The 23,238-nt window shown below is 41.7% G+C and overlaps 2 protein-coding genes across 6 annotated transcripts in view; one reads left to right on the forward strand and one right to left on the reverse strand.

The window, feature by feature from the left end:
- Window positions 1-1,850: 1,850 nt before the first annotated feature.
- On the reverse strand, window positions 1,851-20,006 carry TAS1R1 (taste 1 receptor member 1). Of its 4 annotated transcripts, none has more exons than XM_033921681.1 (7): window positions 19,775-20,006; window positions 16,139-16,335; window positions 14,207-14,510; window positions 10,768-11,511; window positions 9,076-9,288; window positions 7,392-7,512; window positions 1,851-5,655 (listed from the first exon to the last, which is right to left on the reverse strand). In XM_033921681.1, exons 1-7 carry the CDS (start codon window positions 19,817-19,819, stop codon window positions 4,724-4,726), a joined length of 2,556 nt encoding a protein of 851 aa, XP_033777572.1. In that variant the 5' UTR covers window positions 19,820-20,006; the 3' UTR covers window positions 1,851-4,723. The 4 variants fall into 4 exon arrangements, with proteins under 4 accessions (XP_033777572.1, XP_033777574.1, XP_033777575.1 ...); XM_033921683.1 differs by having other exon boundaries at window positions 1,852-5,655; window positions 16,139-16,250; XM_033921682.1 differs by having other exon boundaries at window positions 1,853-5,655; window positions 16,139-16,231.
- A 355-nt stretch (window positions 20,007-20,361) lies between these two features.
- The window catches only part of NOL9 (nucleolar protein 9), a 34,751-nt gene continuing 31,874 nt past the window's right edge, over window positions 20,362-23,238 (forward strand). For both annotated transcript variants that reach the window (XM_033921687.1, XM_033921686.1), the window contains exon 1: window positions 20,362-20,761. In XM_033921687.1, coding sequence (XP_033777578.1) covers window positions 20,399-20,761 — 363 coding nt within the window. In that variant the 5' untranslated portion in view covers window positions 20,362-20,398. The remainder of the gene's footprint in view (window positions 20,762-23,238) is intronic.

The raw sequence follows: 23,238 nt of genomic DNA on the forward strand, positions 1-23,238 counted from the left end.
AAAAGACTACCAACCTCTCTGGTTTTCTAGACATTCACAGGAGCATATATATCATACATATTCCTTGTAGTGATGTACATTAATTTAAAATGGCATTTCCCATATTATTTCATGGTGGGGTTTTGCCCAAGATGACAGGAAAAAAGATGAATGCTCATTTTCCCCCTATGTTGTACATACAGAGAAAAAAAATGAGGCCTCTTACTTAGTTTCAAAGTGGGCCACGTAGCACTGATTTCATGCGCAGAACCACACTGCTTTGGCAGAACCAGGACTAGCCAAAAAGTCTCTCTCCTGAAATGGGGTAACTTAGAAGTTCTGCTAAAAAGCACAGCATGAGAAGCTGAGACCTGCTGGGAGTCTCTGGCAAGTGACCTAGGCTAGCAGAGTGCCACAGACACCACACAGAGGTATGCTCAGAGCTGAATGTCCTTCCTGGGCTGATTAGATCACCATGCTTAAGGTTAACAGATGCCTGGCACTTTGCACGCATGCGCAGATGCCCTCCAGATGTGGTTTTGGGGGGCTGGGGTTGGGGGGGCAGAACGGGGAAGGGCTGTGGGCAGCATGGGATGGGGCCAGGGCAGAAAAGGGCAGGGGCACACAGCCTCTTTTTTTGGAGAAAAAAAATATGGTAACCCTACGCTGGGTTATCCACTGACCTGGATATTCAGTGGAACATAGCTGGTCAAAAGCTGTTCCTAGTAGGTCAAATAGCGTTGAATGTTATATAAATAACTCAGTCTTCTTCTTTCAAATTTCATCAGCTGACATGAGAAGTAGAGAATGACACGGTGACAAAATTAATCACTGTTCCCGTCCCCGCGGATAACCATGGAAAATAAACCCATGTCATTTTCTAGTGTCTATTTCAGCCTCGGTCCTTCTACACCAGCATTCTTCAAAGCAAAGCTTGCGGGTCATTGGCTGAGCCCATTCATACTCTGATTCTTATGGAAGCCATTGTGACATCACTGATGTGATTGGCTCTTAGGCACTGGTGGAATGAGACATTATGACATCACAATCTCTGCTCTGGAATGTTGCTATTCAACCTCAGTCCTTCTACACCAGCATTCTTCAAAGCAAAGCTTTTGGGTCAGTGGTTGTGGCCATTCATACTCTGATTCTTATGGGAGCCAAGGATAATGAAGCCATTGTGACATCACTGATGTGATTGGTTCTTAGGCACTGGTGGAATGAGGCATTATGACATCACAATATTTGCTCTGGATACCAGAGAGTGTCATTCTGTAGTGTCTGTTTCAACCTCAGTCTTTCTACAAAAGCATTCTTCAAAGCAAAGCTTGTGGGTCAGTGGTTGTGGCCATTCATACTTTGATTCTTCCCTCTCTCCTTAAAGAATGACATGAAGATGGTTTCCCGCGGTTATCTGCGGGGACGGGAACGGTGATGAATTTTGTCACCGTGTCATTCTCTAATGAGAAGCACACAAGTTAGTTGGAGAGGTGATGTGATTGATCTGATGTTTAGGGCAACAGGCGGAGACTTGAGGCCAAGTCTTGTTTCTGTCATTCTGGCCTTTTCACTTTATCTCTCTGTGTTTTAGACACCCTCTTCCCAAATAAACTCTTATGGATTGCGACTTGACCCACCACATTAGATTTATTGTTGGGTGCCAGGCACATATGCAAAATATAGAAAAGAAACAAGCTTTCAAAGAGCACATTTTTGGAAAAATGTAGAGGACCATTTTGCTCCAAAGAACGAGAACACCAAAAGAAGAGACAGAATAAAAAGGTAGAAAGAGTTAAAGAAGGGAATGGCACATACAGGTGACACAGGACATATTAAACATTCATGCACTATGTAAACATGTTTACACTGCAGACATTTTTTGCATGTTCTTTTAATATTTACCTTGGGTGACACAAGGTGAGTCGGCACATGCGTCATGCTTAAATCTTTTTATTAGCATATAATGACAAATAAAGATCTTACATCATTGGTGCTTTACTAACTGAGAAGCAGCATATGAACCCTTCCCTATAATCATCGGTCTTATAAAAACAAAACAAAACCCTCTTTGTATTATATAAATATCATTTCAAACTGAAAAAGGCATAACTTCTTAAAATAAGTCCTTTTTTTCATTTTTGAAGCATATTTATTCCTTTTAAGTCTGAAATGATATTTATATAATATGAAGAGGGTTTTGTTTTTTTTTAGACTAATGATTATATGGCTGTCCCATTCAATTGATCTGCTTTGGCTGTTTGAAATGATTCAAAGGGAGTCTGAGGTCTTTTTTTTTCCTCTTAAGGTATACCATTTTACAACCAATATATAAAGTCAGTGATATTCCAAATATCAAATATATGATTGTTCAAGATTGGGATTTCTATTAATCTACTTTGGGTGTTTATCTACTAAATTGTAGTTATACATGCAACTGCGCTTGGTCATAATTCTATAAGCTTAGCACGGAAATCCTTTAGTGCATAACTGCTAGGGGGCTGTGGATAGGGGAGAGGCATGGGCAGGATAGGGACATACCCAGCACTTATATGCTAAGTTATAAAATATGACTCTTTCAACCTAATTTCAAGATTTACAATGTTTATGGTATTAATCTTCTTTCACCATCTTCCAACTTTCATATTTCTTATAGTGCCAAACATCTCAGAAACACCCCTCCTCCGTCATCAGGGATCCACACACAGCCGCTATCAACCATCCCCCAGTTGATAGCGGCTATGTGTGGATCCCTGACGAAGCGGAAGCGAAACATGTCGGGTCCAACCGCTTAGTCACCAATTAAGATAAGTACAACATAAAACGTTTTAATAAAAAGTTTAATTAAAATGTGCAAATTTAGTTGTAAAATAGAAAATAGAACATAGAAAATTAAGCCTGGACCAGTGAGGAGGTAACTCCCCGAAAAAATTCTACCTATAATGGGATGGAGGAGGGGTGTTTCTGAGGTCTTTGGCACTATAAGAAATATGAAAGATGGTGAAAGAAGATTAATACCATAAACACTGTAAATCTTGGAATGAGGTTGAAAGAGTCTGATTAGAGTTCCAAGATATTAATATTGGCCTTATATGCTAACTTATAAAACATGAGCACAACTGGAACATTTAGGGCTCCTTTTATCAAGGTACGCTAAGGGGGTTAGCGCGCCGGACATTTCATCACTAATGCCAAAATACTAATGCCTCGTCAATGGAGACATTAGCGACTAGCGCAGCAGGCGGTTTAACGCGTGGTATTCCGCGCGTTAAACCCCTACCGCACCTTGTTAAAAAGAGCCCTAAGTCATGGCCATTTAGACCAGCCATTGACGTGCTCCCTCTTTTACTAAGGTGCGCTAAACACGTGCCAAATGCTAACATGCGCATGTTATCCTATGGACACATTAGCGTTTAGCGCGTGCGTTGATTTAGCACGCACTAAAATGCTTAGTGTGGCGCCGAGATCCAAGATGGCTGCTGTAACTCTGCTGCAGCGAGGACGCCGCTGAGTTTCAATCTTACCTTTAACAATATGCCGAAGAGACGGGGCAAGAACGCTGGTGGTGCCTCCCGGCGATCGACTTTTCGGTGGCAATCGATGACCTTCTTCGGCGTCTTCAAAAGGAGCAAGAAATGCCGAGAGCCAGCCTGCTTGGGACACCGCCGGGGAATAGTGCGGCGGTGAAAACCTCAGGGCTCGATGTCACTCTAAGCCCCAACGTCAGGACGCCACCCCTCCAACCGTTGCCATAGGTAGCTAGCTCTCCATGGGACCAGAATGCACCCAAAGAGGTAGCTCTCTTGTTCCGGGAGGCCAGTGCATTGGAGGGCTTGCCGTCTGAAACATCCCAGAGTGACATGCTCGCTCCGGTAGGACCTGCGACCGGGACAACTGAGGTTGGGGGAGCACAAGACTTCATTGAGGTAAATCAAATTCCAGAACAGTCTCCTACAGCACAAGTACTTTTTTTTCTCCTACTAAATCCTCTGAGGTCACCCTTGCAGCATTATGGGATTTGGTAGGGAAGTTAGGAGACTCTTTAAATCCTCAAATTAAAATTCTGAATAAAGAACTTAAAGAACAGAAAGGAGAAACAAAATTGATAAAACAAGATATATATCTCAGTTAAAAATAGAGTCACAAAATACTTTTAATAAACGCCTTATCACATGCTTTTTGCATTTTTGGACTTTTTAATATGTTTTTTATACATGTTTCTGTATTCGCTCAGGTACTGTGTGCTTTTATTCCACTGTTTTCTGCTTGTAAATACCAACTTACATTAGTATTCTATAATGGCAATTACCCCTTAAACTCCCCCGTCCTTCTCCCATCCCCCCTCCATCCTGAACCTTTACTTAAATTGCTGTATAGTCCATTCTTAACCTGTACCTAAATTGCTGTATAATCCCCGTACTTGAACTACTGTATAATCTTTGTACTGTCCAAATATACACCACTGTGAATGTTTGCTTTTAGGCCGTTCTGAGCTATTGGGAGAACGGGATATAAATCGAAATAAATAAATAATTACCGATACACAATATGCACTTAGCATGCAACATCCCAGTACCTAATTTAGGTGGGTTGTACTGGATTATCCCATAATGCTCCTGAATACCCAGCCCCTATTTCTAAACCCTTAGCAGTTGCCCAATAAAATACAAACCAGAGCCTCATAGCCACATAAAAGGGTTCCGAGGACTGAGCTAACCTGACTGCTAATGTTGCTATGGTCCTGCTCTTAATTACAGCTCTTCTTTTTGGTATAGTTTTGGATCGATGTCTGGAAATGCTCTGTGGTGTTCAGGTCTCTTCTGAGAAGAATGACATAGCATTTTGGTACAAAGTAGCCTATGAGGATCCCAAATATACTGGCCAAGATGGCCAGGATGTTGACTGCTGTGATGTATTTACCCTTGTAGACTATATAGGTTGTGAAGAATGCAATCCAGGAGAAGAAATAGATCAGCAGGCTGAAGGTGATGCACTTTGCCTCGTTGTAATTTTCTGGCAAATCCTTCCCCACGTAGCAAAACACAAAGCAACATGTGCTGAGCAAACCCATGTAGACAATCTCGAGCACTGCCGCCGCGGAGAGGCTCTCTGAGCATGCCAAAATAATCTGACTGTCGAAATTATCCGAGACCTCAGTGGGAACAGATGGCTGGCTGCTGATCCAAATGACAGAAATGATAATCTGAATGGCTGAACTCGTGAATATAAAAATGATCGGCCCGTTCTTTTTCACCCAGAAATCATTGAACATGGGGAATTTGGCTGCCAGCTTGAAAATGGAGACCACCTGGAATGACCTCACAAGCAAGCAGGAGAGGCAAACTGTGTAGCTAATGGCAAAAACAGGCTGTCTTAGCATGCACCTCATCTTAGTGGGCACCCCGAAGTAGAAGAATAAGGTACAACATGCACAGACCAAGGATCCCAACACGGTGAAACACATCTTTCCACCTGCAGATTTAACTACTGGTGTATTGAGGTTCAACACAAAGATTAACACAATGGCCATGGCCAACAGGAAGAGGACAATGATGGCAGACAGAAGTGCCAGGGCTACTGGCTCAGTCCAGTAAAGGTATTCAATGGTTTTGTTAAAGCAGGTTTCACTCTTTGGTGGGGACCACTCATGTGTCATGCAGGGCTGGCACTCATACACGTCTGCAAAGGAAATAAACAGAAAAATATATTTGCTTATAACATAGAAGAATCTGATGCTAACACAACCACATCCCTAAATACTAACATGAAACAGAGAACCATGGAGGACAGTTGAAAAATATGTGTCTGAGGTCAGCAATGGCAACAGGCCTGTCTACGGTAGTATGTCACTGTTGCATTTATAGTTCAACTGGAAAATGTTTGCTCCGAAACTATTTTGGTAATGAATTGTTTTGTAATGTATTTTTAAGAAATAAAATTATAATGCACTGTTGAATCTGCTGCCGTGCAAAATCCAAGCGGCTGTGTCAGTCCTGAAGAAAAACAGGCACTTGGCAGGTTCTGAGACTTTTTAAGATACGTATCAGCATAGAGGTTATGTAATGATACTAGCTGAGGCCACAGTTGTTGCAGGAAGGCTGAAGAAAGGAATCACAGACCATGCATCCACTTAGTGATGCTATTCAAATCACCACTTAACCCCTCCTGCAATGTTACATTATTGCTGTAGCACAGAATTTCCAAGTTTCCACTTTGTTGTTGCATCTGAAGAATGGATCTGTGTGGTCTCCAAAGCTCTTTCAGAACACACTGCCTTTGGCTAATCCTTAGGTAAGTCCCATGATAGGCATCAAACTCTGCACAGAATTTGGATGCATTTTAGTGCCTTCCTGCAGAGGGTGTATGCTGAACTTCACAGAAATTCTAGTCGCCCTATATAATCATGTAAGCAGTAAACCATCAAAGATTGAAATCAGTGTCCTGGGGGTTGCAATTTTAACATATGCCAAGAAAAGTAGTTAATACGGCACAGATTCGGAGATAAAGTTTTGCATCGTGATAAAGGAGGAAATATTTTTTCACTCAAAGAATAGTTAAGCTGTGGAATTCATTGCCAAAGGACGTGGCAGCTGAGTTTAGAAAAGATTTGGACAAGTTCCTGAAGGAAAAGTCCATAGTCTGTTATGGAAGCAGATATGGAGGAACCCACTGCTTGACCAGGGTTTGATCTTGGAAGCCAACCAGGATAGTGCCTGATTAGTACCTGGATGGGTGACCACCTGGAAAGAATATCGTCCGTTCAGGATGTGGACTTGAAATAAGAGGTTTTAAGAGGTCCTATGGTTATAAGAGGTCCTATGAACTGAATTTTCATGTTTTATGATATATGAACCTCCTACCGTAGTTGAAAAATTGTTCTGGGTGAGGTTGATGTGTGTTGTTTTATGAAAGTTGGAAAGAAAGTTTCAGGTGTTAGTTCTCTGAACATATGAGGTTTAGTGAGTTATCAGCATTGATTTGCTATTGAATTATAAGAGTGGTATAATGATAGTCCATTAACTCCTATTTTGTCAACACTATTTGCCAGGTATTTGTGACCTGGATTGGCTACTGTTGGGAAGAGGATACTGGGCTTGATGGACCATTGGTCTGACACAGTTGACTATTCTTATGCTCTTATGATTTTTGATGATATGGTCAAATCTTTTCTGTGCATGACCAGGGGGTGGGGCTTATATACCAGGCCCAGTAGGTACAAGACAACAATGTTTTTTTTTGGGGGGGGTTGCCCCTGTAATGCATGAATGCTCAACTTTCTAATCTTAGGGCCTTCCCACCCATGATCACCGATGTTGGGCTTACATGAATTCATTCCACAAAATTACAAGTGAAATGTGATGTTGGAAGGAGGCAACATTGTGGGAAGGTTCTATGGAACCAGTGCTCATACTTACTAGTTTTATTTAGGAAAGTCATCTTTGGACATGGTTTACACGCAAAACAGCATTGGTGGACACTAGTTTTCAGCCTCTTCTCTCCTGCTTCACACTCCTTAGAACAAACTGACACAGGAACCTAAAAAAACAGATGACAACACATGTCTCCCCAGTTAAAGACAACTTTGTCACTGGGACCTGGTGTCTACAAACAGAGGCAGAATGGACCTGCATGTGAACAATGCATGTAGGATGTATGTTATTCTCTGCTCTGCAGTTATATGCATAGACGGGGCACTGGAAAATCATTTATTTGAGAAAGTGGGATCAAACCAACCAACCCTTGCTCCTAGTTCCTAAACTCCCTAGTTTCTGATGTCATGTGGGGAAAAGGTTGGGTGGGCTATGGCCCTGGTGGCTTAGCTCATTCCACTGCAGTTCCTTATTATGTAGACACGCATCTTTTGGCAATTACACGCATAATTACCGATATAGAATATGCACTTAGCATGCAACATCCCAGTACCTAATTTAGGTGGGTTATCCCTATAATGCTCTTGAATACCCAGCCCCTATTTCTAAACCCTTAGCAGTTGCCCAATAAGGGCTATATAGATGGCGACAGTAGAAGGCATCATCTTTCCCTTTCCGGTCGTTCTCTCTCTAATTGTACTCTTTTCTTAAAATATTGCAGTTCCTACCTTTCTTTCCATTTGTTCCCGTTTATCTTTGAGTATGTTACGTATATTTTAATTGCCAACTGCAAACCCTATTTTTATTGTACACCGCTCAGAAGTCTGATTGAGTGGTATAAATTTTTTTTTTAATAAACCTAAACCTAGACAAAGGAAGAATCGAATATAATTTTAAAAGACATTTGAAAGCACATTTCTTTCAATTGGCCTTCTTAAATTGAAGGAATAAGTCTGGGTCTGCAGTTTGTCTGTATTTTGCTTATTTTTTATTAAAATTTTAATTTGTGTTAATTAACTATTTTTATTATTGCTAAATTGATTGCTTTAAAGATTATGGATTTAGAAAAAAACAAAATAAAACCTTTTCCTTTTCTATTTTGAATGGAGTTCTTTTCGAAGTTGTTTTGAATTATATACATTGTAAACCACTTGGATCCTTTTTTGGCTTTATTTAGCGGTATATAAAGTTTTTAATAAACATAAACAAACTAATCTGGCCCTGTAGAAATAATCTGAGCCAGCGGGAAAATTCAAATCAAACAATTTGTAAAAACAATAATAATTGTTGGTGAAGGTGTATCCTCAGTGTGACCGTGCAAGCTATCGGATCCACAGACCAAACCGTGCTCCAGGCTTAAACTGATGTGGCAGGCTATATCGCAAGCCATGCCTCACACCATCATATGCTTACATCAAGTGTAAATTAATAAGTGCACAAAACAAAAGTGCCCTGTATATAATAATAATAATAATTATTATTTTTTTTATATTGTCTTTGTTAGCAATTGCAAAGGGAACATATCTCATTTACTTGTTTCCAATTTGCTCAGATTAAGTATAAGAACTGGCAGAAAGTATAGAACTTATCCCCATTGGGTCTTTGAATAAGGTTCCTTATTATGTGACACAGAAGGGTCCAGTGCAAAGGAAGAGATTGCTTCCTCTCTGTTTGCTGATGCCTGGAACTAACTTCAGGATAAAGGTATATTCAGTAACAATTTCTTTACCTTGTTGTCCTCTGTGTGCCATTTCAGATCATCTCTAATGATGTCCAATCGTCTTTGATTTTGACGAAATGATCCAATCACAACACTAGACCAGCTCTCCCTTATCCTCTCCCACATAGCTATGTCATATCCAGTACCAGGATTCCCTTCTTTATCAAAGTATATGGTCTGATTGTGAAGAGTAAAACTGATGTTCCTTATTCTTTCCAGAAGCTGGAAAATGCAAACATAGAATTTGTTTTACTGGAGACTAAATAGCTTATGCAGTGACACAATAGGTAGGGTAACTGGGGAGATTGTGCAGGATAAGAAATCCGTAGTTGTCCGCTATGTCTGCCTTGATAGGAAAAACCAACACATATGACACAAAATTGTCCTTCCTCACCTCTGTTCTCTATATGCACTCGTAAATCTTTCTGGTTCTCATGGAACTGGCAGTGGCTTATATAGGGTAGGAGAAACTGAACGTGTCATAAGAACATAAGAGTTGTCCTACTGGGTCAAACCAGTGGCCCATCCAGCCCAATATCCCGTTTCCAACAGCGGCCACAAGTACCTGGGAGAGACCCACAAAGAAGTTATTTAACCTCTGGGATAAGCAGTGGCTTTTTCCAGGTCTACCTTAATAACAATTTATAGACATTTCCTCCAGGAATCTGTCCAAACCTTTCTTAAACCCAGCTGTGGTAACTGTTTTTATCACTTGCTCTGGCAATGAGTTCCAGAGTGTAACTCTATAATGAATGAAAAAAATATTTTCTCCTATTTGTTTGAAACGTGCTACTATGAAACTTCACGGATTGTCCTCTAGTCTCTGTCTTATTTGTCTATGAGTGAAAACCTTCAATGTGGCCTACTTGTTTGCTGGCACCTAGAGAATGGCATGGGGAAGGGGACCTGAGATAAACTGTGGTAAACTGCAGTAAATCCACGGGAATGGAAGAAAAACCAGCAAGTTTACCGTGAGTGTGGGAGCAAAGCTTTTTATTGCCCCATGGAAACGGTAAAAAGCCTTGCAACCACGGTACAAAATGTGATTGCCACAAGTTGAATCCTCTTTGCCTTCCTCCTCACTTCCCCTCACTCACATGCTTATCAGTACCTTAGGTGCTTCAGTGACTACAGAAAAAAATTCATGAAAAACCGGACATTATATCACATAAGGAAGGCCCTGGAGCAGGCCTGTAAAGTTTTTTCTTTGGTCATTGAAGCTCCTAAGGTACAAATAGGCAGAAGTAGGGAGAGAGGCATAAAGGGGCCAACCTATGGGTACAGGAGTCACAGGTTTTTTTGTTGCTTTTTTTAACCAAGGGGGGAGGGTTTGCTGGGGGTGTTGAACCTGTGAGGGGGGCGGTTCTTGGGTTGCTGAACCCGTGGTGGGGGAGGATTCTGACTGGCTCCAGAGCTTGACACAGGAGGGTATATGGACACAGAAGAAAGATGGCTAGACATGGGGAAGATTAAGAACACAGAAGAGAGATGATGAACATGGGAAAAAATACATACACAGCTGGATGGAAGAAGGATGGTGAACATGGAGAAAGAAGAAATGTGAAACAGTCAGGAGACCCTGGTGAGTGAGTTATGAGAAGACAGAAGAAAACAGAAATTAGAGCCTGAGACCAACATGATTTGAAGAATAAAATGACAAGACAATAAAAGGTAGAAAAAATACTTGTAAATTTCACCTACCTGCCATGGATAAAATGTATCCCGGCTGCATGCTCCTGACTTGCAGCCAAGTAGTTCATGCAGGGCATATGCCACGGCGTAGACCGCAGTGTACACATTGAATGAGACCTGGCGGTCAAAGTCACTCGGTGTGGGCAAGCTCTGAGGGCTGAATGACCGACACTTATGGCAGATCTGACAACAGTTCTCCACTTGGCTGCTGCTGTTCTTTCCTGAATAGATGCTCTCAAACTCCCTCAGACCTGGCAGTTCAACTTGTTTCATTGAAATGCCCATCACTGTGCCTATTTTTTCAATATTCGGTATGTTGGAAATCCATGGTGACAATAACCAGTCCTCTGTGCCAAGCCATACCATCTGAGTGACATTGTGTTGTATAACAGCTTCAAAAAATACTTTAGCCACACGCTTGGTGGAAAAAACCACCACAACTCGAACTCCTGTCTGCGTCAGGCTGTGAACAATCTTTTTCACTTCTTCTGCTCCTTTCTCATTGGTACCGTCAGGAATGATGGCTTGGTAAGGTACGCAGATCGCATTTTCTGTTGCCAGGTCATAGAGGCCCTGCAGCCCCTGTCTGCCATAGTCGTCATCACTCCCCACAATCGCTATCCAAGTCCAATTAAAGGATTGCAGCAGAAGAACCAGCACTTCCACCTGCAGCCTGTCATTTGGAATAGTTCGGAGGAAGGACGGATAAAGCCTTTTTAAACTCAGTGCTTCATTTGTGGCTTCATAACTTATCTGTTAGGGTTAATAACATTGTATGGATTATGCAATATAGACCATGCTACAGTCCACAGAATAGGCAGCAAGAAGAGAGAAGATAGGAAAAAAACTTAGTAAATTAATAAACTCAATAAATTGGCACAATTTAGGTGCTCCAATGCAACCTGCTTTGTGCCAACTCTATAATAGCATCTTGGTGTGAATCTCTTATTTATTCTTTAGTTACTTCTAAAATCGACTATCGTAACATCATTTAAACTGGGTTGCCATCGGTATCTATTAAAAATGACAAATCATACAAAATACTGCTATTAGAATTTTCATCAATGCTTGTAGATATGATCATATTTCTCCATTTTTTAAAGAGTATCATTGGCTTACAATTAAATATCATTTGAAGCATAAGGCTTTAACTTTAGCTTTTAAAGTGTTACAATCAGGTCAGCCTGATTATTTGGCGAAATTATTAGTCCCATATAAGCCAACCCGTAATCTGCGTTCAGTATCTGCTCATCACTTGTCCTTACCTTCGGTTCATCTAGTTAGGTTAGCATCAACTCATAAGTCTGTTTTCTTTGTCTCTGTTCCTACTTTATGGAATTCTCTTCCAAATGAGATACGCTGTGAACTTTCTTCAAAATTTAAGTCTCTTTTGAAGACCCATCTTTTTGTTTTAGCTTTTCCTTCGCCTACATAGTCTGGAGTCTGATTTGAGGCAACTAATTGACTATTTTACTGCTTTTTTACATTTTATAGCATTTTAAAGCATTTTATAAGTCAGGTGCTTATCTCAGAGACACGCCCATGACTGGCCCATACTCTGCCCAGGGCAGGATTAACCAATAGGCCAATTAGGCATGTGCCTAGGGCCCGAAATGGTCAGGAGGGCCCGATGAAGGAGGGCATCAACATTGTTTTTTTCCAAACGGCGATGGACCCCTCCAGCATCGATAGTAAAATAGTAATAGTAAAATAACCCCCCCCCTCACTATTGAACTTGTAAATTTAAGGGAAACAATTTCATCTAAACAGTACAATATTTTGTTAATGGCTCCCACACATCTTGAAATTTCCTGAAACATCCCCGCTGTATTACAAAAAAATCTCTCCATTTTATAAACATGACATAAAGAATTCCACCAGAAATTATAATTTAATCTACTCCAATCTTTCCAATTATCTGTAATTTGTTGAATGGCAACACCAGTCATTATGAGTAATAATTTATTATTGTTTGTAGAAATCTGACTTTTTGCTCTCATTGCCATACCAAATAGCACAGTATCATAGGATAATGCCACTGGGTTATCTAATAAACAATTAATTTGGTCCCAAATTGATTACTGGCAAATTCTATATAGGTGGCGCTTTGTGTGATTCTATAAAGTGTGCCTGTTTATAGAATCGCGCTTAGCACTGTATTAGATGTTACAGATTTTTTAGGCACACTTTATAGAATCAGACCCTAAGCAATTTTGGCATTTATGTTATAGAACAGCACATAGAACTTATGTGCATAATTGCCAATTATTGTAAAAACTTTAATTCTATAACTTACACACATTATTGGCACCTATAGACTCCAATTTATAGAATTGCTCTTCACTCGATCAGCATTTGGACTAAAATGTTAAGCAGATGACTCCACTTGTGCGTTAGTGATGCGATAGTTAACCAATATGAATTCTTGACCATCAGCCCAAACAAGCCAACCTTTCCTTGAAAATTCACTAGATGCTATAGCATGCGGGTGCCCCTTAATTAAAGAAAAAAGAAACGTCTTTAGAAATTGAAATCACTGCTATATGTCATAAAAGTGAGCCAGGTACGGGACAATCAAGTCACTGTGACATCACTGATGAGGCTGGCTCTTAAGACATTGGCGGAATGGGGCATTATGACATCACAATATCAGCTCTGGTTATCTGAGACCTGGGTTACCATTAAGTCGTGTTATTTTACTACTAATCTGTGCTATTTTAGCACAGGTCCCATTTTATGCAATGAGACCTAGTTACTAATAACTGAGGTTAACAGTAATATATCAGTCTTAATGGTAACCCAGGTTGATAACATCCCCAAGATCCATTTAAAAATTGCCACTTCTGTGTGTTACATTGGACATTTTCCCCGGCCTCAACTGTTTGTGATCTACTTGTGGAAATGCTTCTAAAATAACTACCATTATCTGGTTTCAGTTTTATTTTTAGGTGCTGAGAAAAATCAGAGCCAGCAGCTTCTGGGGTAAATGTTGTGGGGGGGAGGGAGGTGGGGAGGGGGAGGCAAACAGCAGCTATAGTCAGAGCAAAATATAAGATAGTCACACAAACTTAGAGCTATCAGTGCCTAATTATAATGTATAATACCCAATCCTTTGTATTTATAGATCTTATAGATCTGGCAGGGATAACATTAGGGTGATCATGTTTGTTGAGTTTATCAAATTTAGGGTGATATTTTCACTCTTTTACTTTTACACGAGTGTTTGAGCTCTGTGGACTTTTTTGTTCTCTTCAAGATGTAGGAAATTAAATTCATGCAGGAAATGGGGGTAAAAAATGCCACTATTAAAAAAAAAAAAAAAAAAAAGAACCAGAATGAGCCAATGGCCTTGCAGAGTTTCTGTATATAGCGGGATCCTGATTTCGTCTGCTGTTCCTTATGCCTGGCCCATGCCCTTTATGAACTTTACCCAAACTGAACATCTTACCTGTGGTACGAGAAAAAGACCAAGTATGCTTGCTGTGGTGAAAGCAAGGTCACTGCTCTCAGGTCCTATCACAGCTATAGCTTTGGGCCGATAGCTGGTGAAATTGTTTTGCATCTTTACATAGGGGAATGCCTGCTGGGAGACAAAATCCAGTGTTGCATGCAAATTAGCAGATTCTGAACAGGTGTCATAGATCTCGTATCCCAAGGTCACATTTGGGAGAAGGTGGCTGGAGTTGTTTATTTCTTCAATGCTAAATCTCATAGCCTGGATTAAGTGATAGCCTGGATCGCTGAAGTCAAATCTACCAGAACAAAAGGCAAAAAAAGCTGATAAATGTAATTCATGGTAGAGCACAACTGTCAAATAGAAAAGCTACTCACAGCCATAACACTGTGGAACAGAAACAGAGCAGGACTGGACAAAAATTATATCACAGCGCTGTCCGCCTCATATTTGACCTGAAAAAATGGGACCATATCACCCCTTTCTACCACAAACTCCACTGGCTCCCTCTAGAATCCAGAATCATGTTCAAATTCGCCTGTTTCTGCTACAAAACAATATTTGGTTTATCCCCAAGCTACATCACCCCCCACTTCACCCTCAACCATAACTATAAGAACTCCTGCAAAATTCAACTCTTCGCCTACCCCTCCCTAAAACTATGCCACTCAAAAAAATTCCTTGACAAAACCTATGCCTTTCAAGCCGCCAAACTAAACCCCTGGCTAGCCCAAATGGTCCTCAAGGCCTACAACTACCTCGACTTTAGAAAACTACTCAAAACTCACCTTTTTCGAGACCAAGACCCTTAATGCCCCTTTTCTACCCTCCTCCTCCCCCCTTCTGATCTTCCCCCCCCGTCCCCCTCCTCTTCCCCCTACTTCTCTCCCTGCGGTTCGAAACTCTACATTCAATTTGATATGTAACCTTTTGTAACTACTCTCTCCTTGCTGTTTGCAACTCTATGATCAACTGGATATGTAACCATTTGTAATCTCTGTTTAACTAATGTGAACCGCCTAGAACTTTTCGGGGTATGGCGGTATACAAAAATAAAGTTGTTATTATTATTATTATAGTATACAGAAAACAGGTTGGGGCCATCAGATGGCTACAGGTCAACATAAACCAGACTGTACCAACCCTACTGTGATCCTAGTGCGTCCAAGAAAAGCAGGGCAACAACTGACGACTAGCTGATAGGGAGTTTTAAACTTACATCCCAAAACAGTGTGAGATTTGTGGTCCCTGATTTAACACATTCAAATCAGTGCTGCAGGTCCCATAATGAATCAGGATGAGGTTGGCAGAAATCAAGGACTGACCTAAAATTTTCCTTCCGGAACTGGGTAACCTGGAAGTTCTGTGATTAGCAGCCTATGCTAGTTGAATACATTCTTCCTTCTTCATGAAGACTAAGAATGATGAACAGACAGTAATCTGGTCATACTACACAGACCCCCCTCCCATGGTCATTATCACCTTTCACATTCTATATTTAAATGAGCAGCTTGTAGTAATTTGATTGCATCTAGGGGTTAGTTGCAATGATGTGCTGCCAATCTCTTATTGAGATGTTGTCTCAGCTATCCTTCAACAGATGAGACACTTTGTTTTCATAGAAATAATTGAGTGTGGATCCCTTAGAAACCCCTGGATATCCTCAGTTAGATAAAATGTTCTTTTAGTTCAGCTTTGATCTCTTTAATTTGGAAGGAGGTTGCAAGTTTAAAAAAATGCAGTGGTCGGTCAAGCATGGAACCTTCACCCTAACCAACCCAAGTGCAATTTCTGTTGATGAAAATGGTCAAATTGTCACACTTCTATTTAAAATCAGATGTTTCATGCCTGGCTTGATGTGTTTTTTGGTCAATAAAAAACTATTTCTCCTCATCTAACTCAGCTCACATGCAGTTTCTCGCTTACCGCTCAAATGCATCTACTTCAGGAGAGGATATGAAGTGCATGGTTTCACTGTGAACTGAGAAGGCTCCAGCGATGATGTAGTCTCCAGGAACACTAAATACAGAAGAATGATCTGAAGTTTGACCAAGAGAAGCCACATCCAGGACAGCAAAAGTGTACCAAAAGAAAATCAGTTCTTTAGAAAACAGCATGTCTTTCTGTAAAATGAAATCAAATCTTTACAATAAGCCTGGTGGCAAAGCAATCCTGGTCTTTTGTTTGTTATGTATATAGTTCCAAGTTAAATTTTTTGTACAAGCAATTTGCATGGACCTTAAATGCCCTGCTGATGTACAGAGGCTCCCACAGACAAGCAGTGATGTATCTGTACTCATGAAATGCTTCAAACCTTTGGGAAGCGTGACATGCTTTCAAACCTCAACCTGCTGAAGCCAAATAAGGTGCCGAGATATTTAAAATAGGGAAAACAGATCTCCAAAAAGCTTCCTGCAAGCAAATATGTAAGAGGAAACCTGACATGACTTTAATTTTTTGGGGTCACATATTCTTCTTATTTTTTTATGGTGGTGGATTATGTGCTGTGCTTTTTAATTTTATATAGCAAAACCAAGTTCTCAACGCGAATATCTTAAATAAACCATAATATATGGATATGCAGGCAAAATAATGGCACCTTTCCAAATTTGGGGGGTGGAATAGTCTTAACTCCAGTTCCTAAAAATTTAAAACTCGCCCCCCCCTCCTTTACTAACGCATAGCGTGGGTTTTAGCGCCAGCAGCGGCGTTAACTGCTCCGACATAGGAATTCCATGAGCGTCGGAGCAGTTACTGCCACTGCCGGCGCTAAAACCTGCGCTACACGCTAGTAAAGGTGGGAGTTGGTTTACCTGAGGTTAGTAATTATCACCTGGTTGCATCAGTTCCACTATTTGTTAAACTTATGGAGGGCTATATTATGAAACAACTTAATAGCTAACTTCAACATTTTAACATTCTTCACACTTCCCAATCAGGGTTTTGAAAAAAAAACAACCCAAAAACCCAACCATTGTACGGAAACAGTGGTCTCAAAATTAATTGCATATTGTAAAGAAGTGTTGTGTATGGGCCATTGTACTATAGTGATCAAAGCAGTGCTCTTGACTTAGTGGATTTTGATCGGCTGAGAGAGATTATAAATCATTTTGGAATCGATGGTTAGTTTTCTATAAGGTTTCAGGGTTTTCTGACTGAACAGCATTATACTGTTAAAAAGGATAAATTTTCAGATAGTTAGAGTCCGTTGAGTGAGGAACCACAGGGTTCCATACTTTCTCCTTCATTATTCAATATACTTATGCAATCTTTAGAAACATGACAGGGATTGGACGGTCCAGGGATTCAAACAGGGATTGGACGGATTCCTGAGGGATAAAGGGATCATGGGATACTGAAGGAGGAGCTGGGATGTAACACAAGTATAGAAAGTTAACCAGGAAATGAGTATAAACCAACCAGGTCGTGCATGTGCAAGACCGGAGGGCTAGGGCTTCGATAGGAAGGCAGGACTTAAATGGGAAGCCAAGGTGGCAAGGGAGCCCCTTCTGATGATTCTGACAGGTCGTGACCTGTTTGGGCCGCCGCGGGAGCGGACTGCTGGGCAGGATGGACCTGTGGTCTGACCCGGCGGAGGCACTGCTTATGTTCTTATGACGGCAGATAAAGGCCAAATGGCCCATCTAGTCTGCCCATCCGCAGTAACCATTATCTCTTTCTCTCTCTGAGAGATCACAAGTGCCTGTCCCAGGCCCTCTTGAATTCAGACACAGACTCTGTTTCCACCACCTCTTCCAGGAGACTGTTCCAAGCATCTACCACCCTTTCTGTAAAAAAAAAGTATATTTCCTCCGGATTACTCCGGAGCCTATCACCTCTGCCCTCTCATAGGAGTTTACCTATGGTATTGCTCTCTGATGCTCGGTTTTCCACAGGCTACGGTACTATTTTTTTTTTGTTTGCGGTTTTATTTGATCCCTTACCAACCTAGGATCCCCTGATGAAGGCGTTTAAATTCTAAATACAGGGACTTAAGCTGTCATGCCTCTAGAACGCCTCCCATTTCACCAGCTTTTTTCCGCGCTAACCAGGCATTTTCAATGGCGCTAACAGGTTAAATGCTGCTAGAAAATGACCAGTTAGCCACCAATGTGAGTTACTACTACTTTTATTTCTGTAGCACTACCAGACATACACAGCACTGTAGAGTCACAAAAACTAAAAGTCCCTGCTCGAAAGAGCTTACAATCTAAACAGCCAAGACAGACAAACAGGATGTCATGGATACAGTTAAGGGGAACAGTTAATCAGTTATGACTGATGACCTGAAAAAGCATCTGGTAATCCCATGGCAATATTTTTATTTATTTTTAATTATCACCTATCAATGGAGGTTGTCTAAGTGATTTACATGCATTTTTCCCCTATCTATCCTGGCGGGCTCACAATCTGTTTAATATACCTGGGGCAATGGAGGATTGGGTGAATTGCCCAGGGTCACAAAGAGCAGTGTTGGAATTGAACCCACAACCTCAGGGTGATAAGGCTGTAGCTCTCACCACTAGGCCACTTTCCTTTGCTCCTTTGAATAATAATAATAATAACTTTATTCTTCTATACCGCCACAATCTTGCGACTTCTAGGCGGTTTACAGTCAAGAGAGCTGGACATTCAGCGAATTACAATATGCAGATAGTCAGAGGAAATACAGAGAGCAGATACTTTAAAAAAGCACGGATATAGAAATACAATTTGTTGAGCAAGAGTATAAGATATACAGTTTGGTAGGCAATGTCCGAGAGGACCTGTTTGGAATAAGCCGCACATTTCAGAAAATACAGCGAAAAATTACGATACGATAAAGATAACAGTTTATATGTATCACAGTACCGTGAAATTCAAGTGGGCTAAGGGGGTAGAGGGGATAAGGGTAGGAGGTCAGGGAGGAGAGAGAGGGGAGAGCGGGTCAATTGTTTAGGTATTTCAGGAACAGGTATGTTTTTAGGCGCTTCCTAAATTCCCCGTAGGTAGTGGGCGAAAGCAGTTGATCTAGGTCTTTACCCCATAAGGCTGCTTGATGAGAGAAAAGGTGTTCGTGGTGTTTTTTCAATTTGCAACCTCTAACTGGAGGGGAAATTAATTTTGAATGTGTGTTTCTCTTGCGTTTGAATAATGCCCTGTTTCAGCACCAGCCCAACCATAGGTAGTTACCTAACCCCTTCCCCCGTTTTTACAAAACCGTAGAGAAGCTTTTAGCACCAGCCGCAGCGATAACAGCACAGACGCTCAAAGAATTCCTATGAGCATCAGAGCTGTTACCACCGCGGCTGGCACTAAACAGCGCGCTATGGATTTGTAAAAAGGGGGGGGGGGGGGATAAGTCAGCAGCTTCTGTGGGGCACAGCAAAATAGAGACCCTGAAAGCCATAGGCTCAAAAAAACATCAATGTAGTATAATTTTGTTGATCCATCTCAGTTGAAAATTTTCTTATAAGATAAACCTAAAGTAGATAAATTACCTGAGATTATTAGAGATTGATAAGAAGTGATAAAGTAAAGAAAGGAATATAGTTGTGTCTGTCAGATTATAATTTAAATTACCTTGTAATTATGTGATTTATCAGATGATGTCAGTCCCAATAACATGGACTTGGATTTGAATTTATTTTCTTTGATGTAATAATTATTTTGTTTACATTGCTGTGTATTCCTATTTTTATTTGTTGAAGCAAAAGAATAAATTTATAAATAAAAACAAAAAAAACCCCATCAATGCATATTTTTACTTGCACAAAGGGTAACGCAGTTTCAAATAGCCTCTTTACCTCAGCAAATTACTTTTATTTGTGTGTGTCATATACACATACGTTTACCGCCCTTTTACAAAAGTCTAGCGCGGTTTTTAGGGGGGGGGGGGGGAGAGACAGATTAAGAATCTAAGGGCTCCTTTTACGAAGGTGCGCTAGTGTTTTTAGCACGCGCTAACCCCGCGCTACACAGAAAACGCCAGCTCTATGGAGGCGATAGCGTCTAGCCTAGCGCACCTTCGTAACAGAAGCCCTTAAAGTTAACTGGAAGAAATTTGGGGCAGAGGATTAAGCCAGGGCGTCTAATGCCCTCGCTCTGATCCTGCCTCTTTCCACACAGAAAAGCCGCCAAAGCCTCTCGGCGGACCGTTTTCAAGTTCTCGCGAGAGTTCGTCATCTTCTACGTAGTGTAGAGGGGATGGCTCTCGCGAGATTCGTGACGGCCTCGCGCGGGGCCGCGGGAGCGTGGGGCTCGATGAAGTGGCGCTCGTTTCATCTGGGGCCGCGGTCTCGGCTCGGGATCGGGCCGCGTCGGCTAGCGCGGCTCCGGGAGCTGACGGCCGAGGGCCTTCGCCGGCGGCGCGCTGCGGCCTGCCGGTCGTCACAGGACGTGGATTGGGAGTCGTGGCGCGGCTACGCCGAGGCCCTCGCCACAGCGAACGAGGCGAGCGCGGCCGAGAAGCCGAAGAGCGAAGGAGAAGGCGTCGGCGACGAGGCCCATCACCTGACCGCCCTACAGGCCCCCAATGGCAGCGCGGTGGTACTTCTGACGCCTACGCAGGTCAGCGCGGCCGGCTCCATTTGCTAGGAAAGGGCAGAAGAACGCAGAGCGCGGGATAGGGTTGCCCCAGGGAATGCTGGGTGTTGTAGTCCCTGCCTTGCAAGTTGTTTTCATACTGGATCAGGTTAATTATGGAGAATAGCCTGTTAGAGCAGAGAGCTGAGACCCAAAGGAGCCCAGTTCAAATAGCACTGCAGCACTTTGACCTTGGGCAAGTGGCTTTGGGGCCCCTTTTAAAAAAAAAACCCCCACTGGTTTAGGTGCTAATCCAGGGGTCTCAAAGTCCCTCCTTGAGGGCCGCAATCCAGTCGGGTTTTCAGGATTTCCCCAATGAATATGCATGAGATCTATGTGCATGCACTGCTATCAATGCATATTCATTGGAGAAATCCTGAAAACCTGACTGGATTGTGGCCCTCAAGAAGGGACTTTGAGATCTCTGTGCTAATGCAAGACAATTGTGCCAAAATGTGCAGTGTCAGCTTTGACACCTGCATGCTTTTTAGTGCATGGTAATTCTTAATTTATTATTATTATTATTATTTTTTTTTGAGTGAGTGTCCTGCACTAACTAGTTAACTCTGCCAACTGGTGCTGGTGAGTGTTCTTGCAATAATGCTAACAGTAGTGCATAATTATATATTGAAAAAAAGAAAAATAGCCCCTTTTAACTGTTGTGGGGAAAAATGGCCTAAGCATGCAGGAAAGAACTGTGGAAGGCCATTTCTAATGCGATTTGCTTGCCATTCTGGACAGTAGCGTGTTCTCTCCATGCCCACGAGAGCTGTGCAGAAGTCATTCACTCCAGGTTTTCAACTCCACCTCCTTCTCCAAAGAGCTCTGCTGCCCCCTTCAGTTTTTCCTTTTGCATGTGAGCTGGAAGGTATCTTTCTGACATAACATAACATACTATAAAATAACTCTTTATTTATATATCGCGAAAGCCTTTCAGTTCAATGCGGTTTACAGGAAAAGTGGCTGAAGAGAGTCAGTGAACTACAACGATCAAAAGAGTACAGAAAATGTGTATAGAACATAAATAAGGAGGCTAAACAGGGTTTTATAAGGATAAATAGGGAGATAAGGATAAATAGTAAAGATCATAATCTTAGAGCAACAACTAGAATAGAGAGTTAATTTAAGCTGGGTTGTGTTGTTTGGGGAAGAGGTGCGTTTTTAGAAGCTTTCTGAAATGCATGTAAGAGGTTGATGTTCTGACCAGTTGACTCCAGGATCTTTGGAGACTGCTTGGTAGGGTAGGAGTCTGTTGATGAATCTCTTGTGGGTGCAGCCTTTACCATATATATTCAAATATAAACTGAGATTTTTGGGGCTCCCGGTTTATATTTGGACCAACGTCCAGTGCACACCGGCCCCCCCCTCCCAGACTTATTGCAGGCTCCGCCTGGCCGCCAGACTCTGCATCCTGTCCATCTTACCTCCTGTGCCACCGAAATCCCTAGTGGTTCAGAGGTGTAGCGGGCAGAAATGAGCTTTCCGTGCTCCTGCCCTCTGCTAACCTGGTCGATCGCTACCGCGAGTTCCAGTTTCAGCCGCTGAGCATTACCAAGTGGTAGTGTGCTTTGGCACTGCTTCTCGGCGCTGAGCAGCTTCCTGAATGGCTCCTGTGAATTTTTGCAAGAATTTGCGGGAGCCATTCAGGAAGCCGCTTAGCGATTTTGTAAAAAGGGGGGGGGGGGATGAAATTAGTACTGATAGACCACAAAATATATTTATTTGAAGTTTGAACAAAGATAAAATTAAGTAAAAAATGATAAATTTATAATATGTTAGTTTTTATTTTGCATCTGGATTTGGTACATTTTTACTGACTCCAGTTCCACCCAGAATTGCTTGTGACTCTGCCCCTGCCTCCACCTTCATAGTCCTGGTTATGGGGACAATTTTATAACAGTGAGCTTGCTTGATAAAAGAATGTAAGAGCCCACTTTTCATTTACTGAATGCTAGCATAACCAGGCACATATGTGCTTAGAAATTAGGCCCTAGTGCTTATGCCAGCCCTAGGGTTGGTATAAAATGCAAGAGATTATATTTACTATCTTCACTGCATGCAAATCTAATTTTTCTTGAGAACATTCACTGTAAATGTCCTGAAACCCTGACTGGCTAGGTGTGTCCTGAGGTCCAAGTTGCGAACCACTGCTATGAACTGCATAACAACGTAAAACACACCCCTCTCCAGTACTTCCAAAACATGAATAGTGGCATGCCTGGTGGCTCAGCAACAGTGCTATGGAAGCAGCTTTTACAGCCTCTGGTGACACAGACAGAGAACTTCTATAAAACAGGCACCAATATTTTGCATACAATGAAGAGAGAAGCTTGGATGGAGTATAAGAAGCCCCGCTTATACAATACTAAGTGATGTGCACATGACCAGCATTTAAACACAAGCATTATATATCTTGGGTGTCCTGAAAACCTGACTAACTAGGTTGAGAACCCCTGGTTTAC

Source organism: Geotrypetes seraphini, chromosome 15 (genome assembly GCF_902459505.1).
Source record: "Geotrypetes seraphini chromosome 15, aGeoSer1.1, whole genome shotgun sequence".
Lineage (NCBI taxonomy): Eukaryota > Metazoa > Chordata > Amphibia > Gymnophiona > Dermophiidae > Geotrypetes > Geotrypetes seraphini.

Bases quoted from the DNA above. Each gene is read 5' to 3' on its own strand.
- TAS1R1 (XM_033921681.1), bottom strand. From the start codon at position 19,819: ATGTTATTGGGACTGACATCATCTGATAAATCACATAATTACAAG. The intron at 11,512-14,206 runs GTAAGATGTTCA...TAACCCTAACAG, and splicing joins GTCTTTTTCTCGTACCACAG to ATAAGTTATGAAGCCACAAA. The intron at 5,656-7,391 runs GTAAGTATGAGC...TTTCCTTTGCAG, and splicing joins GACTTTCCTAAATAAAACTA to ACGTGTATGAGTGCCAGCCC.